At 51.7% G+C, this 20,449-nt stretch overlaps 1 protein-coding gene across 2 annotated transcripts in view; it reads right to left on the reverse strand.

Annotated features, from left to right (window-relative positions):
• The window catches only part of BCR (BCR activator of RhoGEF and GTPase), a 128,361-nt gene extending 117,208 nt beyond the window's left edge, over nucleotides 1–11,153 (reverse strand). Inside the window, exon 1 of one of the 2 annotated variants that reach the window (XM_078435666.2) lies at nucleotides 9,361–11,150. In XM_078435666.2, coding sequence (XP_078291792.1) covers nucleotides 9,361–10,675 — 1,315 coding nt within the window. In that variant the 5' untranslated portion in view covers nucleotides 10,676–11,150. Of the gene's footprint in view, nucleotides 1–9,360 lie in introns of both variants that reach the window. The other variant, XM_078435667.2, reaches the window with a different exon arrangement.
• Between the last annotated feature and the right edge of the window lie 9,296 nt (nucleotides 11,154–20,449).

Consider the following 20,449-nt stretch of genomic DNA (forward strand, 5'->3'; position numbering starts at 1 on the left):
ACACAAAGCAACACTCTCTGGTCTGTGCAGCCTTAGGCAATCTGCAGATAGAGCCTGCATATGACAAAGCATTAGTAATTTTCAGGGCTTCCCGTCTTCCTCCTTTATTTCCTATTAAAATAAGAAAGTCTGTGGTTTTCATTTCCTCTCTTGAGGCCTCACAATCACTGAAAGTGAGAACAAAGTGGTTCTAAGCCTTTCCTCCACAAACTTGGTTGGGGGGGGGGGGGACTCTATGAGAAAAATTAAGGTCTCTCTCTTCCTCCAGCCTCTAGTTTCTGAGGCCCCCCAAAGCCATAAGGCCACACAATCGGGAACACTGCAAGAGGACTTCACTCTACACAACTAGTGGGTGGATGTGGCCCCAGCATGGAGGGCTCGGCAACATCGGTGTGTAGCCCCAGGTACCCTGGGCTGATGGCACATCATAGCAGAGGAAGTAGCGAAAGCTTCATTTGCGGCCATGATGCAGAAAAGATATATGCTGTACATTTAGGATGTAAGAACTCCACTCGACGCCCAAAGATACACTATGAGAGGGAAAAGATGGGGCCCACGGCCATGGCAGACCCCTGGAACCCCTGGAGCTCATAGGGGGCACTCTTGCCGAGCCAAGTGGGTAAAATGGCCTGCACCTACTGAATTATGCATTTCTCCTTTAAAATCTCTTGCTAAATGGCACTCAATCAACCTGCATTAGATGCCTAAGAGGGAGACTTCATGAGACCAGACAAGGGGCCAGACCCCCAGGGACCACTCGCTCTATGCACTCATGTTCCCTCAAAGTCTCCCAAGGAAGGGCCATGGTCTCCAGCCCACAGAATGAACACCCTGTGCAGGACCACACCCTGGATCTACCTTTAATGTCTGCATTTTCTCCCCGGACTAGGTTGACATACATTGCCTCTAGATTGCTTCTAGAATATCTACCTTGTCATTTGCAAGTATATATGTATATATATGATATGCAGAGAATCTCTTCCTGCTCTACGGGCATGCCAAATGACTCTAGCAGCATATATTTTTTTTAATGTTTATTTATTTATTTTGAGAGAGAGAGATAGCGAGCAGGGGAGGGGAAGAGAAAGGGAGACACAGAATCCCATGCAGGCTCTGCACTGTCACCACAGACCTCCACACAGAGCGTCAGCCCACGAGCCATGAGATCACGACCTGAGCTGAAATCAAGAGTCAGACATTTAACTGACTAAGCCACCCAGGCACCCCTCCAGCAGCATATTTTAAAAACAGCACACCAAGCCTTTAAAATGAAGTCAATCTTCAAAGGATCTTCAAAGGCTCTTCTTAAGGCAACAGAAGTACTCTGAGTGGCAATTCCCTTGGCCAGCTCTATCCCTGGATTTGCTGTGGTTGGAGCAGCAGGTCTCTCCCTATCCTTCTAGTGTCTCCTTGCATCTCTTGGCCAGCCAGAGATAGTTCCTTCCTAGTGCTCCTTGGGCCATGCACTGACCCTCCATGCATGTGGCCAGCATCTCTGTCACATCTTCTCAGCCAGGCCTTGTGCCTCTGCACCTCCTGGAACCTGCTCACAGCAGAGCACCGTTAGCCTCCACCAACCCCCACCCTCAGCCCTTGACCGCTGGGTAGAAAAGGCAGACAGGCAGTGTCCTCGAACATTTTTGTCCTCTTGGGCCCTTTGTCACATGACCTGCTACAGGAATGAATCTTAGCAAAGTACCCCAGGAGGATGTAGGGAGAGTGAGGAAATTTCCTGAGATATTTGCAAAATAAAAGAGAAAAAGGACATTTCTTGGGTGGCTGATACATTCACGGACCTGCCTAAAGGCTGGGACCAGACGATTCCTATCACGGCACTTAGCTCTATGTGGCTGTCTTGCCAGCAGACCGAAAATGACCTGCTGGGAAGCCTGTTGCCTGACACTCAGCACCATTCCTGCCTGAAACATGTTTGCTGAACATCCCTTCCACCTACTGGGCAGGGGGTCACTCTGTGACCACTCTCCTGTGATTGGTATCACCCCATGGTCTGAGGAGAGAGGCCAGCACCAGCCCCTCCACCGACCGCTTGACCTTGGGCAAGTGTGTTTGTCTCACAACCCCTCAGATCCAGTCAGATGATGGCATATAATTAAGTTCATAATCTCGCTCCAGCCACGGCACAAGAATGTTGAGGGCACATGAAACAGCCTCCACCAAAGCTGTAGTTACTACACAGGTGAGGCATCACAGTCTTTCTGCACCAGACCTCAGCAGGCGCATCTTTGAACCCGCCAGCCATGTCTCCCTTGGGCGCCGGCCACCATCCCTGTCCAGTCATTTTGCAAGGTCGCAGTAGCAAGTGCTAGAATCCAAGACAGCTAATTAGCAGGCCCCAGTCTGAGGACTCGGGAAGCTCTCTAAGGTTGAACAGGGTAAGAGCAAGCCTCAGCAAAGAAGGAAAAATCATCTCCAGATAATTTCCAAAGCTTTTCCTTCCTAGGGCACATGTATCACTGGGCCCCCGAAAATCCAGTGCCGCTTACCTGATGGGGTTAAGTGAAATTAAGAACAGGGAAGGGTCTGAGCAAACAGAGACCTCAGAGAAAGGGTCTCATTTCTTCTCTAACCCACAAACACCCACAAAACCCAAAACACAGACAGATCCACATGGGCTCGGTACACCACTATCTCATCAAACATGGTTAAGAGCCTAGACTGAGGCATGTCCTAGGACACCAAGGTAAGACCTTGTCTTAAGGATTTCACTATCCTGGAGAAGGAAGTCAGAGAGACACAAGATTAACAGGAAATAGCTGCAAACATACAGTGGAAGAAAGATATACAGTTAGGGAAGACGCCAGGACATCACCAAGATTTTGTTTTAGTATGTTCGTTTTTATTTTACTTTTTTTAAAATTAAAAGAATTGTGTGTGTGTGTGTGTGTGTGTGTGTGTGTGTGTTTAAAGACAAGGCCCCTGGAGATTAGCCTTTCCACAAATCTGTGAATAAAGGCGAGAGAGAATTTCCTTAGAGACAGTACCCAGCACACAGTAGATACTTAATAAATACTTCTGAGTGACTGAATGGGGAGAGGTGGTTGCCTTGGTAACAGAAAGGTAGGTAGAAAGCAGGATAAAAAAGATATGGGAAGAGCTGTGCTAATAACCTAAAATTTTAAAGAAAAAAAAAAATCGAATAGGACAAAAGGATCTTAGCAATAACGTGGTCCAACCACTAACTTGTTAGGCAAGGAGCGAGATGTGGCAACCCGTAGAACTTTAGGACACAGCCCTCCTGATGCCAGGCTGTGTTTTCTTGGCTCTATGAGGTTCCCGTACAACACATTACTCAAATTCTTCCTGAAACACAGTCGGTGAGGGTAGCACAGGCTCCATCTCTCATTGCCATGGCAGCCTTTCCTCTGTTGCCCAATGAGGGACTCATGGAGTGAGTCCAATACTTCAAAACATGACTGCATTTGGAGATGGGGTCTTTAAAGAGGTGGTTAACTTAAAATGGGGTGGTTAGGGTAGGCCTTAACTCAAATGAATTGTGTCCTTATAAGAAGAGGACATTTTGGACACATGGAGAGGCATCAGGGGTGCACGGGAACAGAGGGATGACCATGTGAAGAGGTGGGGTGGGGGGGAAGAGCAGCAGGGGAGCATTTGCAAACCAAGCCAAGGACAGAGGCCTCCGAGAAAACCAACCCTGACAGCACCTTGATCTTGGAATACTAGCCTCTAGAAATAAAAATTCCTGTTACTTAAACCATCTTCTGTTTTGTTATAGCAGCCCTAGCAAACTAATACAAGGGGCCACTTTACAAACGTGGGTGTGAAAGCCAAGGAAATATCACCATCACTAACAGGTGTTTTCCTAAAGAGAACATACCTATTAAGATTAGAAACGGGAATTAAGGATGAGACTACTGCTCCCAGCAACTTCAAAACCCTACTTGAGTGAAATAAACCAGACACAGAAGGACAGATATTACAGGATTCCACTTATATGACGGACTGAGGGACCAATTCACCGGGACAGAGAGTAGATTGGTGCTTGCCAGGGGCTGGGCTGGAGAGAAGATGAGTTAGTGCTGAACCGGGACAGAGTTTCAGTTTTGCAAGATGAAAAAGTTCTGGACATGGATGGTGGTGATGGTTGCACAATGTGAATGTATTTAATGACACTGAACGGTAAACTTAACAATGGCTAAAATGGTGCATTTTGGGGCGCCTGGGTGGCTCAGTTGGTTAAGCGTCCAACTTCGGCTCAGGTCACGATCTCACAGTTTGTGGGTTCGAGCCCTGCACTGGGCTCTGTGCTGACAGCTCAGAGTCTGGAGCCTGCTTCGGAATCTGTGTCTCCCTCTCTCTCTGCCCCTCCTCTGCTCATGCTCTGTCTCTCTCGGTCTCAAAAATAAATAAGATATTAAAAAAAAATTTTAAATATAAAAATAAAAAACAAAATGGTGCATTTTGTTACATATGTTTTACCATAATAAAATAAATAAACCTATCACATGTTATACAAGTAACATTTTTCTTAATGTTTCATTTTTTTGAGAGACAGTGAGCAAGAGCAAGCAGGGGAGGGACACAGAGAGAGAGAGAGAGAGAAAGAGAGAGAGAGAGAGAGGAGAGAAAGAATCCCAAGCAGCCTCTGCATTGTCAGTGCAGAGCCCGACATGGGGCCCGAACCCACAAAGTATGAGATCATGACCTGAGCTGAAATCAAGAGTCAGACACTTATCCAACTGAGCCATCCAGGGTGCCCCACTTAAGTAACATTTTAATTTAAATTACTACATTGCTTTCAAAGCAGAAAACAAACAAACTAAAAACCCAAAACAAAATCCTACATGACTGTATTCTAGTCAGGGGGAGGGACCCCAATGAAATTCATAATAAATAAATCCACCACCCCTACTACCCCCTGAACCTTGATCTAAAAAGCAGCCACAGTCAAAACTCAGGCCTAATGTTTGACAACCTGAGCGCGCTTGAAAATGCCAGTCTATTCGTTGTGAATGAGGAACCCCTCAAACCACAGGGGTGAGCTGCAGATAGGTGAGCTGCCTCAGGCACTGCCGGGTCTTCTCCCAAGTGGGCTGAGCTTATGGTTCACCTAGATGCTTTGTCCTAATAAAGGCAGCAGTCACATACACAGGGCCACAGGACTCCTGGCCAGCGAGGGGAGGTGGCTACTGAAGCCTGAGACAAAAGGGAGGAACGGAAAAGGCACATTCCCTCCCAAGAGCCACGCAAATCGACAGCATTCCCAGCTAGCTCCTTCTTTAGTGAATTATTTAGTGAAATATTTCATTCTGTTCCCAAAACAAGGAAGTCATCCTTCCAGAATTGGAAAACCCTTATAATATTTGAACTAGACTCTGCTTCCACCCTGTTGATGACTCAATGGTCTCAGACTCTACCTGGTTGGTTCTGTCCACTCTGCCTCTGCTCACGAGAGGAGCCTATACTCAGTTCAAAGGTGACCACAGGCTCTGATGTAAAGAGATGACGATCGAGCCAATGCAAGGCCTGAGTGACCTTTTCCTGGCCCAGAGTTACTCAATCTAACTGGTGGCTGATCCGTTCAATCACCCAAGGGAAAAACAAAGCAATGATCATTCTGGTGACACCACACTGCCACAATCCAAAGAGAAAATTAAACTGCTTAACAGAGATGTGAACACATAGGGAAGCAACTCACATGAAAGCCCATAAAGAAACATAAGACATGGGGTCAGATCTCACAAATGATACTTGGAAAGGGGCCGAGGGACACCGGGGCTGAGTGTTCAGATCAAGAATTCCTCAGACCTGCAGGGCGCCTGGCTGACTCAGTTGGCAGAGCATGTGACTCTTGATCTTGGGGTTATAAGTTCAAGCCTCTCATTAGGTATAGAGATTACTTAAAAATAATTTTAAAATCTTAAAAAAAAAAAAAAAGAGTTCCTCAGACCTAAAAGAGTAAAGGCTCTTGGGTTGTCTGGTCTCTCTTGTGAAAGGCTCACCAAAGGTCTCAGAAAGGGAAGTTCAAGGACAGGGATGGAGTTAGAGACAAATACAGGAGGTAAGATGCTTCCTAACTTCTCAAATCCACAACCTAACCCTGTAGCTGTGAAAAGGCGGGAGGGATCTTCCAGTAAGTGCTATGTGTACGGCTCTGAGCCAGGCTTCCTGGGAGATCCGGAAATGAACCAGGGATCCCTGCCTTCAAAATACAACACGGTCTGTTCTACCATGGGGATGAACCTTGAGGATACTATGCTAAGTGAAATAAGCCAGACACAGAGGAACAGATCCAGTGTGATTTCGTTTATATGAGGTACTAAGAGTAGTCAAATCATAGGAACAGAAAGCACAGTGGTGGTTTTTAGGAGCTCAAGGAGAGGAAATGGGGAGCTGCCGTTCAGGAGGGAGAGAGTGTCAGTTGGGGAAGATGAAAAGAGTTCTGGAAATGGATGGTGGAAATGGTTACACAGCAGTATATGTTTAATGCCACTGAACTAGACACGTAAAAATGGCTAAAATGAAAAAAAATGGCTAAAATGGGTTAAGATGGTAAATTCAGTTATGTGTCTTTTATCACAGTAAAAAATAAATAAATAAATAAATAAATAACCACAGTCCAGAGAGGGCTGACATGGGTGCCCCAGAGCCTTTGCTCCCACTGCTCCTCAGGGCAGCCAGCTTTCCCCACTCTTTGCCACTAGACATGTGCGGACAGGTGAGGCCTCTCTCCAGTTCTGCTGCCTCCGGAAGCTTCCCTGATCTCACTCTCTCTGAACACATAAACGATGTATGTGTGTGCTCCTGTCTCCCATTAACCTGTAAGCTCCCGGATGGCAAGGACTACACTCTTTCTATGTCGCCTGCATGGTAGAAAGGAAAGGGCTCGCACACAGCAGGGCTCACGGCTGATGGGCCCTGAGTGTGTGCAGGGGAAGCACCCCTGGACCAATCCAGTCATGATTTTCAGGTTCAGTGTAGGGCGATGCAGAGAACACCCTAAGGTGGCCACGTTCGGGAAGGAACACATTTGCATTCCCGCAGGGACCCGGAACCCCTGGAATCCCAGCTCTGCCACTTCCTGGTTTCATCTTCAGCTATGGTTGGGCAGACCCATCACAGGGTGATGTAAGAGCCTGCGAGGGGGCCCTCCATGAGGCACACCGTCCCCATGCCTGGCACAAAGTGGCAGGTGGTCATTTCAGCTTCTTCTCTCGACACCAGGGGCCCTCAACTCAAAAATATGAGAGCACACACATCCAAAGGGATGCTGAGGCTATTAGATCCAGGTCTCCATGTCTGCTGCTGCTGTGAAAAATTAGGGTGCTTCCACTCCCTTCCACGCTGTGATTTTCCTCTTTGTCCCTCTGCAGGGCGCAGCCCTGGCCAGCAGGCCCCACGGCTGTCTAAAGAACATCAGTAAACAGTTTGGAAAGAGACAGATGGCTTTGCCAGCACAGGTTCCCTCTTTCCCCTCCAGCCACTACCCTCAGAGGAGTGCTGAGCACAGAGCTGAAGACTCCCAGAGCTAAAACCTAACAGGAGAGAAAACATGGGGCCTTGAAGACATTCAGAGAAAGATCCAGAAAGTCCTCAGAGTGGGGTCCGAGTTGTAAAATTAACCCTGCAGCCATTTTCTGAGAGCCTACCGTGGGTTACACACAGAGCCAGGGTCTCACGCTGGCAGCAGCTGTATGAGAGAGCGGCCAGAGGAGTCGAAGAGAAGCGGAAGAGAGCCCAAAGGGCAACCTACTGAGAACACATTCGGTCCAACCGGTCCCCACTTTCTGGAAACTCAGAATTCACCATCAGTAAGAGAATACCAGTTCAGATTGCAGGTCTCCATGAAAACCTCTCATTTTCTTTATTGAGCACGTTCTCCCGCATCCCGGTGCGGGATCCCGGCCAGTTCAAGCTGGCTGGCTCCGTCGACAGCTGGCCAGACAAGGCTGGTGCCCAGTGACCACAGGGCAATCCTCCAGACCCCAGACGAGCCGCTCTGCCTGCAAAGCAGGCTTCTATATACTACAGCCTTCCACCCCCAGCAAGGGACCCAGGGGATGCAGCTGGGTCCAGCCACAGGTCTGAGCAGCAGGCCGCAGCCACCCCAAGCTGCAAATGGAAGATCAGCAACTGGCTGTATCTAAAACAAACAGGACAGAGCACTGATCACAAAAAGGCCTCTTGACAGAGCCAAAAATAACCTTACTTGTTTCAAGAGGATTCTCAGGATCGAAGCACATACAACTCCATCAGCAGAAAAAGAAAAATCAATGGAGCAGAAAACCAGATCAGCCCAACAGGGACCGGGACTCCAAGAGATTCCCCACAGCCACACACACACACACACACACACACAGCCCATCCAAACCCCACACCCGCCCCACCCTCTTCTTACTCCAATCTTACAAACTGTGCCTGGATCTTAAAACCCAGTCCCATCACCCCCAAAGTTATATACACAATTCTATGGGTTTGATCCCAAGAGTCAGACCACGGATTAGGAGGCCAAAATGAGCACCAGTGTATATTCATCCTTGGGAAGCCAAGGAAGCAATTGTGCACTGAAGGATCAGAAAATGAAGCTGGGGTAAGATGCACACAGGAACCTATGGATGAGTAATGATGGGTGATGTCTGCCATCAAAGCCAGGCAAATCAGAACAGGGGTGGCTGTGCTTCAGCCCTGGATAAAATCTTTACCCCTGTCGATGTGCAGTGGCCCACTGAGTCAGAACTGCCTGTCACCTCACTTCCTCCTAATTCCTATTTGCACCTGCTCTGACTTGCATTCGGGCCGACGGTTAGCAAGAGAACCTGACACTTTCTATGGCCTGGGAGCAGCTAGCACATCTTGGGTTCTCCAGACGTGTCTCGTAACTCTTCCAGGTCAGGAACAGTCGGGGTGGCAGGGAATTCCCAAAACACAGATCAATCTCTACTGAAAACACCCGTTCCAGACAGCAGAGATGGCCCCCACTTAATACCATCCCCACTGCCTAGAGTAAGTAGCATGATCAAAGGGCAAGGAGATCACTGCCCAGGGCACCATGGTCCCAACCCAGAGAGTATTCCCACAAGAAGCACACCACTCCAGAACCAAAGGAACAGCCGCCTACCATCCCCACACACTGCCCCTCCCAACCCAACTGCAGTCCAAACACTGGGAATCTGCATTCAGGAGAAAGTGGGGGGATGGCATTTGTTCAGGCACAAGAGGAGCATGAATCCTTCCTGTCCAGCGTGAAAATCAATCCAAAAAAGGTCATCTACCTATTTCTCCCTTGGCCAACGACCCCTTTTCTTTTCCAGACCCCAGACGAGCCGCTCCGTTTCCAGCCAGAGGGCAGGTGTGCCCACCCAAGGTGGTGGAGGTACCCACCTGCGTCTCCATGGAAGGTGCCATCCTGAGGCAGCCTGCCAGACAAGCTGTCCCCATCGCTGGGCCAGATCTGCCCGGTCTTGCGGACGCCCACGATGGTGGCCTCCGACACGATGACCTGGCCCTGCCGGTGCCGCTTCTGGCACTGCGGCGTCGGGGGGCTGCTGCTGTCAAAGGATTGCTGTGAGTTCTGTGAGGGTGACCGGCTCTTGTCTCGAAACATGCGGTAGGTGGTGGGGCTGGGGGACACGCGGCTGGACTGGCCGGAGGAGAAGTCCTCCTCGCTGGAGGTGAGGTTCTCGTTGGAGCTGCAATCTGGCGTGTAGCCCCCTCCGCTGTCCTCAAAGCTCCGAGGGGAGTAGGACCTGCGGGGCCAGGTAAGGCGCTTCTCCTGCTCCGAGGTGCTCTGGCTACGCAGGAGCGGGCCCTTGCCCTCCCCTTCCATCATCATACCCCCAACGTAGATGCTCTGGTAGGGCTGGTACTCCAGGGGCGGCCAAGGGGGTCTGCTGCCACCGTTGGCATTGATCAGGTTGTCCTTCAGGAAGCGGGGGTTCAGCTCCGCGTCCTCGTAGTCGCCGTCGAGGCCGCAGCTGCTCTCCGAAGTACGGCCCCGGTTAGAGGACCTGGGTGCGTCCCCCAGGCTCGGCCCGGTGGTGCCGTGCTGGGACTTCTTACGCTCCATCTGCATCGCTTGGCTGCCCAGGGAGCTGATCCGGTCGGACACTTCTTTGTCGTTGACCTTCACCAGACCGCGCTCATGGTGAAACTCGACGTTTACGTAGAAGGGCTTCTCGGTGTCCGCGGCTCCGGGCTGGCCGTGGCCCTTGCGGATCCTCTCAAAGTTGGACCTGAGGGCCGCCACGCTGGTGGGGGGCCCGCGGTCTTCCCGGTCCGCGGCCGCGGCGGCTCCGGGCCTGCGGGCGGCCCCGGGCCTGGCCTTGCTCGGGGAGCCCTCTCCGTCGGGTCGGGCCTCGGGCTCCTCGGCGGGCGGCGGGTCGGCGCCGTCGGCGGGCGCGGGCGGCGGGCGCTGTGCGGACGCGCGGGGCTCGGCGGCGCCGTCGGGGGGTTGCGCCGCGCGTCGGAAGCCCCAGCGCTGCCGGTCGTAGCTCTTCTTCTCCTTGGCCAGCAGCGTCTGCAGGTAGATCATGCGGAAGCGCTCCTGGTTCACCTCCTGCTCCAGGCGCCGGATGGAGGCCTTGCAGCGCTCCAGTTCCTGCTCGATGTCGCCCACCGAGCGCAGCTCCATGCGCGGCGGCTCCGAGTCCGGGAACTGCGCCTTCCACGCCTCAGCGAAGCCCACAGGGTCCACCATGGCGCGGCCGGCCTCACCTGCACCGCCCGGCTGCGCGCAGGGCCCGCCTCAGCGGCGGCTCGGCGACCTCTCCAGGCCCGGCCCCAGGCGCCGGGCGGCCCCCATGTCCCCGCGCAGCGGTGGCGGCGGCGGCGGCCGAACAATGCCCGCCCCCTCCCGGGCTGCAGGTGAGGCGGCGGGCTCGGCTCCCCGGGGCGGCGCGGGGCGCGGGGGAGGGCGCGCGCGAGGGGGGCGGGCGCGCGCGAGGGCGGGGGAAGGGCGCGGGGCTGCGCGCGCCGCTATTGTGTGCGGGGCTTCTCCGCGCGGCGCGGCGCGGGCGCTGCCCTCCGCTCGGCCCGGCGCCGCTAGCCCATGGCCGCCGCCCGCGCGCTCCTCTGCTCTCGCTCCCGCGCCTCGCCCCGGCCGCCGCCGCCTCCCAGGGGCCGCGCTCGGCCCGGCCCGCTTTCGCCGCACTCCCGCCCGGCCCGCACTCGGCGCCGCAGGAAGGGGAGGGCCGGGGGGCGGTGGCCGTGGCGCGGCTGACGGAGCCCAGCGGGCCTCTTAAAGGGGCCGCGCCGAGGGCTCCGGGGGGGGGGGGGGGGGGGGCCTAGGAGCCGCGCCCCCACCCAGCCCCTGTCCTCCCTCGGTCTCCGCGCTTGGGGAGACTCTGTCCCAGGCGGTGGCCGAACCCAGCTGTACCACGCAGAGGCCCTGGCGAATTCTGCACTCCTGGAGCAGAAACACCTGGATCTTCACTTCCCCACAGCCCGGCAGCCACTCTCCAGCTTTGGGGCTGAGCGCTCTGGGGGCCACCCTCCTGGCCCCTATGCGCACAAGAGCCTGGAGTGGCAGGTCACCTAGGGAAGCAGGGTGGGCTAGGTTGGGCCGCCGAGACCAACAGCGCTTATGTGCCCACGGGTCCCAGCACTGTGGGCTTGGGGTGGGTGATGCATCAGCTGCCACAGGGCATTGTCGCAGAGATAATCGATAGGAATTTTTCCCCCAGGTCACTCAACACCCACATGGCCTTCCCTGTGGTCCTGAGCTGTATGTTTGTCCGCTGGCCTCTCCTGAGCTTCAGAGGCCAGGGAAGTTTTTCCCGGATTGCCTGACTCAGAGCTTATGTGTTTAGTCTCCCTTTAAGGGGGTCGTCTTTGGATTGGGTGGAATACAGGACAGTCTAGAGCCAGCAGTGAAACAAAATCATCTCTGGCACTCCAGAGATATTAAACACACAGCAGAAAGCACACATCAGGTGGTCTGATGGGCACCAAATGAAAATACCCAAACCAGCTTGCTGGGTGGGAGAAGAGGAAACAGGATTTGTCAACCAAAGAACTGGGCCTGGGTCCTGATCACCACTGCCTCTGTTCCTCAGTTTCCTTTGGCATTGAAATGAGAACTAGGATACCTGTCTCTGGGGGCTGTTGTCCCTGCATGGATGTAAGGTGTAGTCTTGCCCCCACTCCGGGTCCAGTGCCACCCAGAAGAGATGCCCCAGCATCTAATCTAGAAGAAACAGAGCCCAGGGCTATTAGCCAGTCCAGCCTGGCTGGGGTTCACATCTTCCCCACCCCAGGTTTGTGACCTGAGCAGTTCTTTTCCCTTCTCTGAGCCTCAGTTTTGCCCCCATATATAAAATGTGAGCACCATGTGTAAAGCACCCAGTTGGGGCAAACATGAAACCCACCCTGATAAATGGTATGTGATGCTCCATCCACGACTGCTTGTTAAGGCTGGTGCTCTGGGAGATGGCCTTGGAGGGTTACTGGAAAACTCTTGGGCCCTGACATCCAGGTGCTTCTAGGCACAGCTCACTGCCGCCCTCTGCAGGCCTCTCCACCCTCCTGCTCTCTCTCCTATTTCGAGGCCCTCTGTCCCCTTACCCAACTCCTTTACTTTGCAGAACCCCCTCAAGGCAGGCAAGTCCTCCTGTAAAGCCTGTTTTGCAGTCAAAGAAACAGAATGAGTTGATGTCCTGACATTGGGGCTGGACAGGCGAGGCTGGAATCCTAGTAGTACTCACATCCTCAATGACCTTTTCTTTAAAATGGGAATAAGTCCTGACCTCACAGGGTGTGGCACATAGCTGCTTATGATCAATATTAGCTGCCTTCCTCAGGTGACCTGCTCAGGTCACCCAGTAAGTTGGGTCAGACAGGCTTCCAGAACCCCATTATCTGGCTGTCTCCAGAGAGAATTCCAGAAGCACATACTGCTTTCTTCCCTTGCTGATGGAGCCCCTCCATTTCCAGGGCAGGGAATTGTGGGCTCATCAGGGACTTTATCATTAACCACCTGGGAAAGAAAAGGATACTTTGCGGAGAATGGGGGGGGGGGGGGCTTCATCTGTCAGTGGGGTGTCGCTTTCTCTGGTTTGCAGGCCCCAATTCAGCCCCGCCTCCAATATTGTACATAAGCAAACTTAACTCAGAAACCGGAAGATAGTGGCTATCTGCCCTGTGAGATAGCTTCTTCTGGCCCAAGGACACTCCTCTCATCCTTGGTTCTTTCCTGAAAACACTTCCACCCTGGGTCTCTGGTCTTTTCCTGCAGAGCTTTCTTATCATCCTTCCCTCCCCCAGGGAGGAAGGAGTGAGGAGGAACGTGGGGCCCAGTTACAATCCCCCATTAGGTGTCTGTCCCCAGCTAGATCTAAATTCCCAAGACGGAGCTCTGTCTATTCAGTTCGCCCAGTGACTCCCCAGTGCTCAACACATAATAGATGCTCAGCCAGCGCTTGCCAAAAGAGGAATCTGACGTGTGTGTGTGTGTGTGTGTGTGTGTGTGGCCTGGAGGAACACACAACATGGAGAGAAAGATGGACATGAGTGGGGGAGGAAAGGATAAGACAGGCAGAGCCAGGCCGTATCAGGGGTGTGTGTGCTGTGTGGGGATCCAGGACAGGGAAGAGGTCTGGGGAGGCCTGCCAGGAGAGGTGACATCTGAGTTTGTCCTAAAGATGAGGAGCAGGAAGGCAAAGACAGAGAGACTTCAAAGTTCTAGGTATGTTTGAGGCACAGTAAGGTTAGGAGAGGAGGCTGTTATGGGTGGCAGGAAGAGACATCAGAGGCAAGGTAGGACCTTTCAGGATTGTAAGAAGTTTGGGTTTTATTCTAAATGCAAGGAAAAGCCTCTGAAAGGTTCTGAGCCTGTAGTGTCTGGTGGAATTTTCCACCAGGATGAACATGTTCTACACTCTATACTGAACAAGACAGCAGCCACTAGCTTCCCCATGCGATCACCAGGCATTCAAAATGTGGCTGCTGCAGCTGAGGAACTGGAAAAATCTAGTTTGATTTAAAATTAAGTTTGGGGGCTGGGGCACCTGGGTGGCTCAGTTGGTTGAGTGTTTGACTTTGGCTCAGGTCATGATCTCACAGTTCATGGGTTAGAGGCCCCTGCCTCTAACCAGCCCCAGTTGCGCTCTGTGCTGACAGAGCCTGCTTCGGATTCTGTGTCTCCCTCTCTCTGCCCCTCCCCTGCTTGTGTTCTCTCTCTCTCTCAAAAATGAAGAAACATTCTTAAAAAATTAAAATTTAGTTTGGGGGTGCCTGACTGGCTCAGTCCACGGAGCATGCATCCCTTGATCTCAGGGTTGTGGGAGGGAGATTGAGAGAGAGAGAGAGAGAGAGAGAGAGATTATCCCAAGTAGGCTTCATGCTCAGCATGGAGCCGATGTCGGGATTGATCTCACAACCTCAAGATCATGACCTAAGCTGATATCAAGAGTAGGACGCGCAACCAGCTAAACCACCTGGGTGCCCCAAGTTTGATATAATTTTAATTAATTTAAAATCAAGTAGCCACAGTATCTGCCATAAACAGTGGAGTCACTTGCTCAAATTTGTTTTGTGGACAGGTGAGAGGTGGGAGGTGGAAGCAGGGTAAGTGGACAGGGGCTGTGCCACGGGTCCAGGTGAGGGGTTCTGGTGACTCAGACCCAGGCTAGGGGGAAGCAAGGCACTAGAGAGGGGTTCAGTTTCCAGGTTTGTTCTGTATGTGTAGATAGATTGGATATGGAGGCAGGAAGGGGGAGTGTGATGGGGAAACTGGGGTGCCCATGTGAGGCTTCAAGTGTCTATAGCTCATCTACAGAGGGGAGTCAGGTAGAAAGAGTGTGAGTCTGGGGTACCGAGGAGCCATCAAGAGCAGAGACAGAGGGGCGCCTGGGTGGCTCAGTTGGTTGAGTGGCCGACTTCGGTTCAGGTCATGATCTCACGGTCCGTGAGTTCGAGCCCCGCGTCGGGCTCTGTGCTGGCAGCTGGAGCCTGGAGCCTGCTTTGGATTCTGTGTCTCCCTCTCTCTCTGCTCCTCCCCTGCTTGTGCTCTATCTCTCTCTGTCTCTCAAAAATAAATAAATGTTAAAAAAAAAAAAGCAGAGACAGAAGTGGGAGAGTTGTGTTAGTGGGAACAATGGGAGAGTTAGTGTTTATGGCCATAGGGCTGGAGACTCTCCCCGAACCCCTGGGAGGACTAGGTGAAGAAGGATTAGGGACAGGACTAGGAGGGAATTAGAGGCAGAGAAACTGAGAGGCACTGGCCAGAGAAGTGACAGGGATCCAAGAGTCCTGAGAGGTCTAGATCGAGTGAAGAAGGCAGGGCCCCTGTGATGACTGCCAAGTTCTCAGGTGGCAGTACCCTGGGTCTGGCACTATGAGGCCAGCAGAGCCAAGGTGGGCCTCAGAGCCTGGCTGCACGAGCTGGAAGCTGATGCTGGCTCATGGAGCCTTCCAAGGGATTCATCAGGTGGAGGGGACTTCACCAGGGGCTCTGCAAGCCCCAAGTAGCAAGTGACATTTATTTTCTTCATCATTATGCTTTTCTAAATTCTTCATAATGAAAATGTCTATCTTTTGTAATGAGAAAATAGATTTTGTTTTTTGTTTTTTATTTTTTATATCTATATTAAGGTATAACGGATGTGCAATAAGCTGTGCATATTTGAAGTGTGCGCTTTGATGAGTTTTGACATCTGTGAAACCATCACCACCATCTGATAACAGACATGCCCATCACTCCCAATAGATGGTGGTTATGTGGCTCTGTAGTTTATTTAAAAATCAAACACACACAACACATTGTGTTAAAAAAAATCACACACACACACACACACACACACACACACACACACACACCCCTCAGGCACTCTCAGTCATCCCTGAGCCCAGATGGAGATGCTGGCAAAACCCTCCCCAAGGCTACCTGGCTGCCTTTTCCCTCTTTCCCTTTACTGGAAGGAGAGTCTGGGACCCAACACCTCCCTCTGCTGGAAAGAATGCAGAACTTCCAATGTGTCAAAACTGGCTCTGGGAAACAACCCAATGTCCATCAACAGATGAATAACATGTTACTCAGAATGTGGTACATCCATACAGAATGTGGAATATTATTCAGCCATAAAAAGGAATGCAGTACTGATACTACAACACGGATAAACCTTGAAAGACTTCGACTAAGTAAAAGAAGGCTATCCTAAAAGGCCACATACTATATGATTCTATTTATGCGAAATGTTCAGAATGGACAAATCTATAGAAATAGAAAGTAGGGAGGTGCCTGGGTGGTTCAGTTGGTTAAGCGTCCATCCGACTCTTGATTTTGGCTCGAGTCATGATCTTGCAGTTTGTGGGATTGAGCCCCACGTTGGACTTCGTGTGCTGACAGTGAGGAGCCTGCTTGTGATTCTTTTTCCCTCTCTCTCTGCCCCTCCCCTGCTTATGCTGCTCTCTCTCTCTCTCTCAAAATAAATAAATAAACTTAAAAAATAAATAAATAAAGTAAGTTGGTGATTGCCTGGGCATAAGGAGGTGAGAGGAATGGGGAGTGACTGTTAATGGTCATTGAGTTTCTTTTTGAAAATGTCATAGAACTAGATAGTGGTGATTTTTGTACAACTTTGTGAATACATTATAAACCACTCAATTATACACCTGAAATGAGTGAATTGCATGATAGGTAAATTATAAGTCAATAAGGCTGTTATATTAAAAAACAAACATCACTAAGGGTAAGTTAAACCAGCCCTTGGGTATAAGCAGCCCCTGGTCCTGCTCACTGAGGGGTAAGAAGGAGCATTTTTCTAGCATGTCTTTTAATGCTTCCATCAGACCAGGGATTTACCCCCACTCCACAGATGAAGACATGTTTCCAGGTCACACATCCCTTCAGCTGTGGGCAGGCTTGACACTGTCTTCCAGCTCAAGAGCCTACGTTCTTTGCATCATTCTAAAGTCAGAAGGCCCCACTGGTATGAAACCAGGAAGAGACTGACATCATTCAAACTTCTATTTGTTCATTGTAAAATGGACTGGCCACCCCTGTCCTGGGGGACTTCCAGGCACCAGGTCTGCCAGCTGTGTTTGGACGGGATATGCACTGCACAAGGGCACTCATCAAAGGGGGCAGGATTCCCAGCTTAGACCTGGTAGATATGAATATCAGTGGTGACAGCAATTGTAAAAAGGTGTATTTTCTTACAAAATCACTTTATAACGGCAGTTTTCTAACATAGGGATATCAAACGCTTTGAGCAAGAAGTGCTAGTTTTAAATTGAGGTGAAATCACATAATAAAATTCGCCATTTTAAAGTGAACAATTCAGAGAGATTTTGTGTATTCACAATGTTGTGCAACCATACAGCTTGTATCCAGTTCAAAAATATTTTCATCACCCAAAAGGAGACTCCACATCCATTAAGCAATGGCTCCCCATATTTCCCTCTCTCCAGCCCCTGACAACCACTAATCTCCTTTCTGTCTGGACATTTCATATGAATGGATTCATATAATGTGTGACCTCTTGTGTTTGGCTTCTTTCATTTAGCATAGTGTTTTTTAAAAATTAAAAAAAAGTGTATTTTGATGCTTAGTTTTGAGAGAGAGAGAGAGAGAGAGAGAGAGAAAGTGGGGGACAGCAGAGAGAGAGAGGGAGACACAGAATCTAAAACAGGCTCCAGGCTCTGAGCTGTCAGCACAGAGCCCAATGCGGGGCTCAAACTCATGAACCATGAGAGCATGACCTGAACTGAAGTCTTGAGCCAAAGTTCGATGCTTAACTGGGTGAGCCACCCAGGCACCCCAATGTTTGTTTTCGAGAGAGAGAATACACATGAGAGTGGCGAGTGGGGGAAGGGCAGAGAGAGGGAGACAGAGGATCCAAAGCAGGCTCCAGGCTGACAGCAGAGAGCCCTATGTGAGCCTCGAACTCACGGAGCCTTGACATCATGACCTGAGCCGAAGTCGGACGTCTAACCAACTGAGCCACCCAGGTGCCCCTCATTAAGCGCAGTGTTTTTAAGGTTCAACCATGTTGTAGCCTGTATTGGTGCTTCACTCCTTTTTAAGGCTGTAAATATTCCATTGTATGGATATACAACATTCTTTTTTTTGTAAGTTTATTTTTATTTTATTTTGAGAGAGAGAGAGTGCGTGCAGGAGGGGCAGAGAGAGAGGGAGAGAGAGAGAATCCCAAGCATGCTCTGCATTGTCAGCACAGAGCCCAATGCAGGGCTGGAACTCATGAACCGTGAGATCATGACCTGAGATGAAACCAAGAATCAGATGCTTAACCACCTGAGCCACCCAGGCGCCCCTGGATTTACCACATTGTGTTTACCCATTCATCTATTGGTGGACATTTGGTAGTGTGAATAATGCTGCTCTGAACATGTGTGCACATGTACTTGTTTGAATCCTTGTTTTCAATTCCTAGGAAGGGGATTTCTGGACCACATGGCAAGTCTACGGTTAACTCTTTAAGGAAGTTCGCGGGTACCTTTTCCGCGGGTACAAAGGCACTTTGTGGGCACAATGGCTTTGCCCATGAGACAGTCTTCGGGCTTCCATCCACCCAGCCCTTGCCAGCTGCCCAGCCTGGGGCTAGGGTCTCCATAGATGTGACTTGCTTCCCCCCTCACAGCCACAGAGAAAAGGGCTCAGAGAGGTACAGTGATCCCTTAGTCACACAGCGATAAGTAGGGGTCACAAGTGCCCAAGTCCCAAATTGGTGTCCTGGACCACTGTGCCATCAGGTGGGATTGTCAGACGTGGTTTTTAGACAGCAAGGCTTTCTGCTGTAACACCTACCCTAAGACCAACTTGAAAATCTGGGCCTTTTCTTGCTCCTTCCCTGTTCTGACTGTACCCTCGTCCTCACTAGCTCTGGGGGCTGGAGGCCAAAGGAGGGCTCCCTTCAAGCAGGATGTGGCCATGTGACCCCCATCTGTCATCTGTCATCCATCATCTGTCATCTGTCAGCCCTTGGGAGCTGCAGGCAAGAACAGAAAACTAGGACGATCAATACAGCTATTCTTTAGTCTGTTTGCTTGTGCTGTACTGGACAGTGCGTGGCTGGGCACCTCCTCCAGACCGCCAGCCCCAGGCCCAGAGTGGGGAGCAGCGACCTCTGTGGGACTTCCTTGGCCAAGGTTTCCCAGTGAGTGAGTGTGTGGGCCTTCCCTCCCAGGCCCCCCTCAACTTAACTCCACCTGCTTTCTGCAGAATCAATTATTGATGAGGCCCCTACAGCTAGGGAGTCCCAGGGGGGTATCCTGGCTGTCATTTCCAGCTTTCACAGAGACAAGATGAGCTTGTTCCTGAAAGCATGGCCTGTGAGATGATCTAGGCTGTGGCTACCAGTGGTCGGAGGCCCAGAGCACCCTCAGGCCAGGGGGTGCCACCCACCTGTGGGGCACAAGGGAGCCCTGGGGCTGCTTTGTTTCCCAGACCACCCACCATGTGTTCCTGAACAGAGTAGGGAGTAAGCAGAGCGAAGGGCCTGTAGACAGCAGGCTGGGGTGCAGGCTCAGACAGGTGGCTGGCTGGTGGTCCTGAATGCTGGGGAGGTGTCTGGATGTGGGGGTGGAGGCCAGGAAGGATCTGGGCTGCCTGGAAAGAGGCGGAGGCGGTGTGACAGCCACATTTCCCGTCTGCCGATCAACTTCCCTCAGGGGAAGGCCCGACATATGGGAGGTGACATTGGGAGCCACAGCAGATGGCAGAGGAGCCCAGGAGCTGCTGGGAGGGGGTCTCATATCAGGGCAGCGCCTGAAGTCCTGGGCTTCTTGGGCAACGGTGTACCCAGGGCCCCCCACCCCCCCAGTCTTCAGGAGCCCTTTCTCCCCCAGAAGAGGAGGGTCCTCCCTAAGCTGCATGCTGCTTCTTCTGAAAGCTCCCCCCACCCCATGCCTTCTCTCGGTCCCTGCCCTGGGCTTCCTTGGTCGCCGTATCCCCCCTGTAGACTCTGAACTCCTTGTGAACCTGGTCCTTTCCCAGGTACGTTAATTCTCATCCGTGCGAATGTATGAACGTAAGTGACCCTCTGTCCATGTCTGTGTCCCAGTTACCTAGATCTTAGGTAACCTGAGGTCTCCCTGCTTAGGATGCCCTGGGTCTCTCTGGAGAATGAGGTTCATTTGGGGGTGGCTCCCATCTCACCTCTCAGCTGAAGTGAGAGTTGAATGGATCTTCAGTCTTTCCCCACCCACTCTAGTGGCCCAAAGCAGGGCTAGGGGAAGAGAGAGGCCAGCAGGTGCCCAGGACACAAGATTAGGGAGGTTGGGAGCAAGTGCCCCACTCTGAGTCACTGGGGAGTCTTTGTCACGTCACATGGCTGCAGGGCCTGGGGGAAGGCTGACCCAAACTGTGGAGGCTCAGGGAGCAGGGGGTGACAGAGGAAGGGATTGGTTAGCTCATTTCCTGGCTCTGCTGGGGACCCTGAGGAGGGCTGGGTGCAGTTGAGGACATGCGAATAAACCCCTTTTAGGGGTCACAACCCTGGGCAACAGGGCACTG

The sequence above is a fragment of the Panthera onca genome, chromosome D3 (genome assembly GCF_046562875.1).
Source record: "Panthera onca isolate mPanOnc1 chromosome D3, mPanOnc1 haplotype 2, whole genome shotgun sequence".
Classification (NCBI taxonomy): domain Eukaryota; kingdom Metazoa; phylum Chordata; class Mammalia; order Carnivora; family Felidae; genus Panthera; species Panthera onca.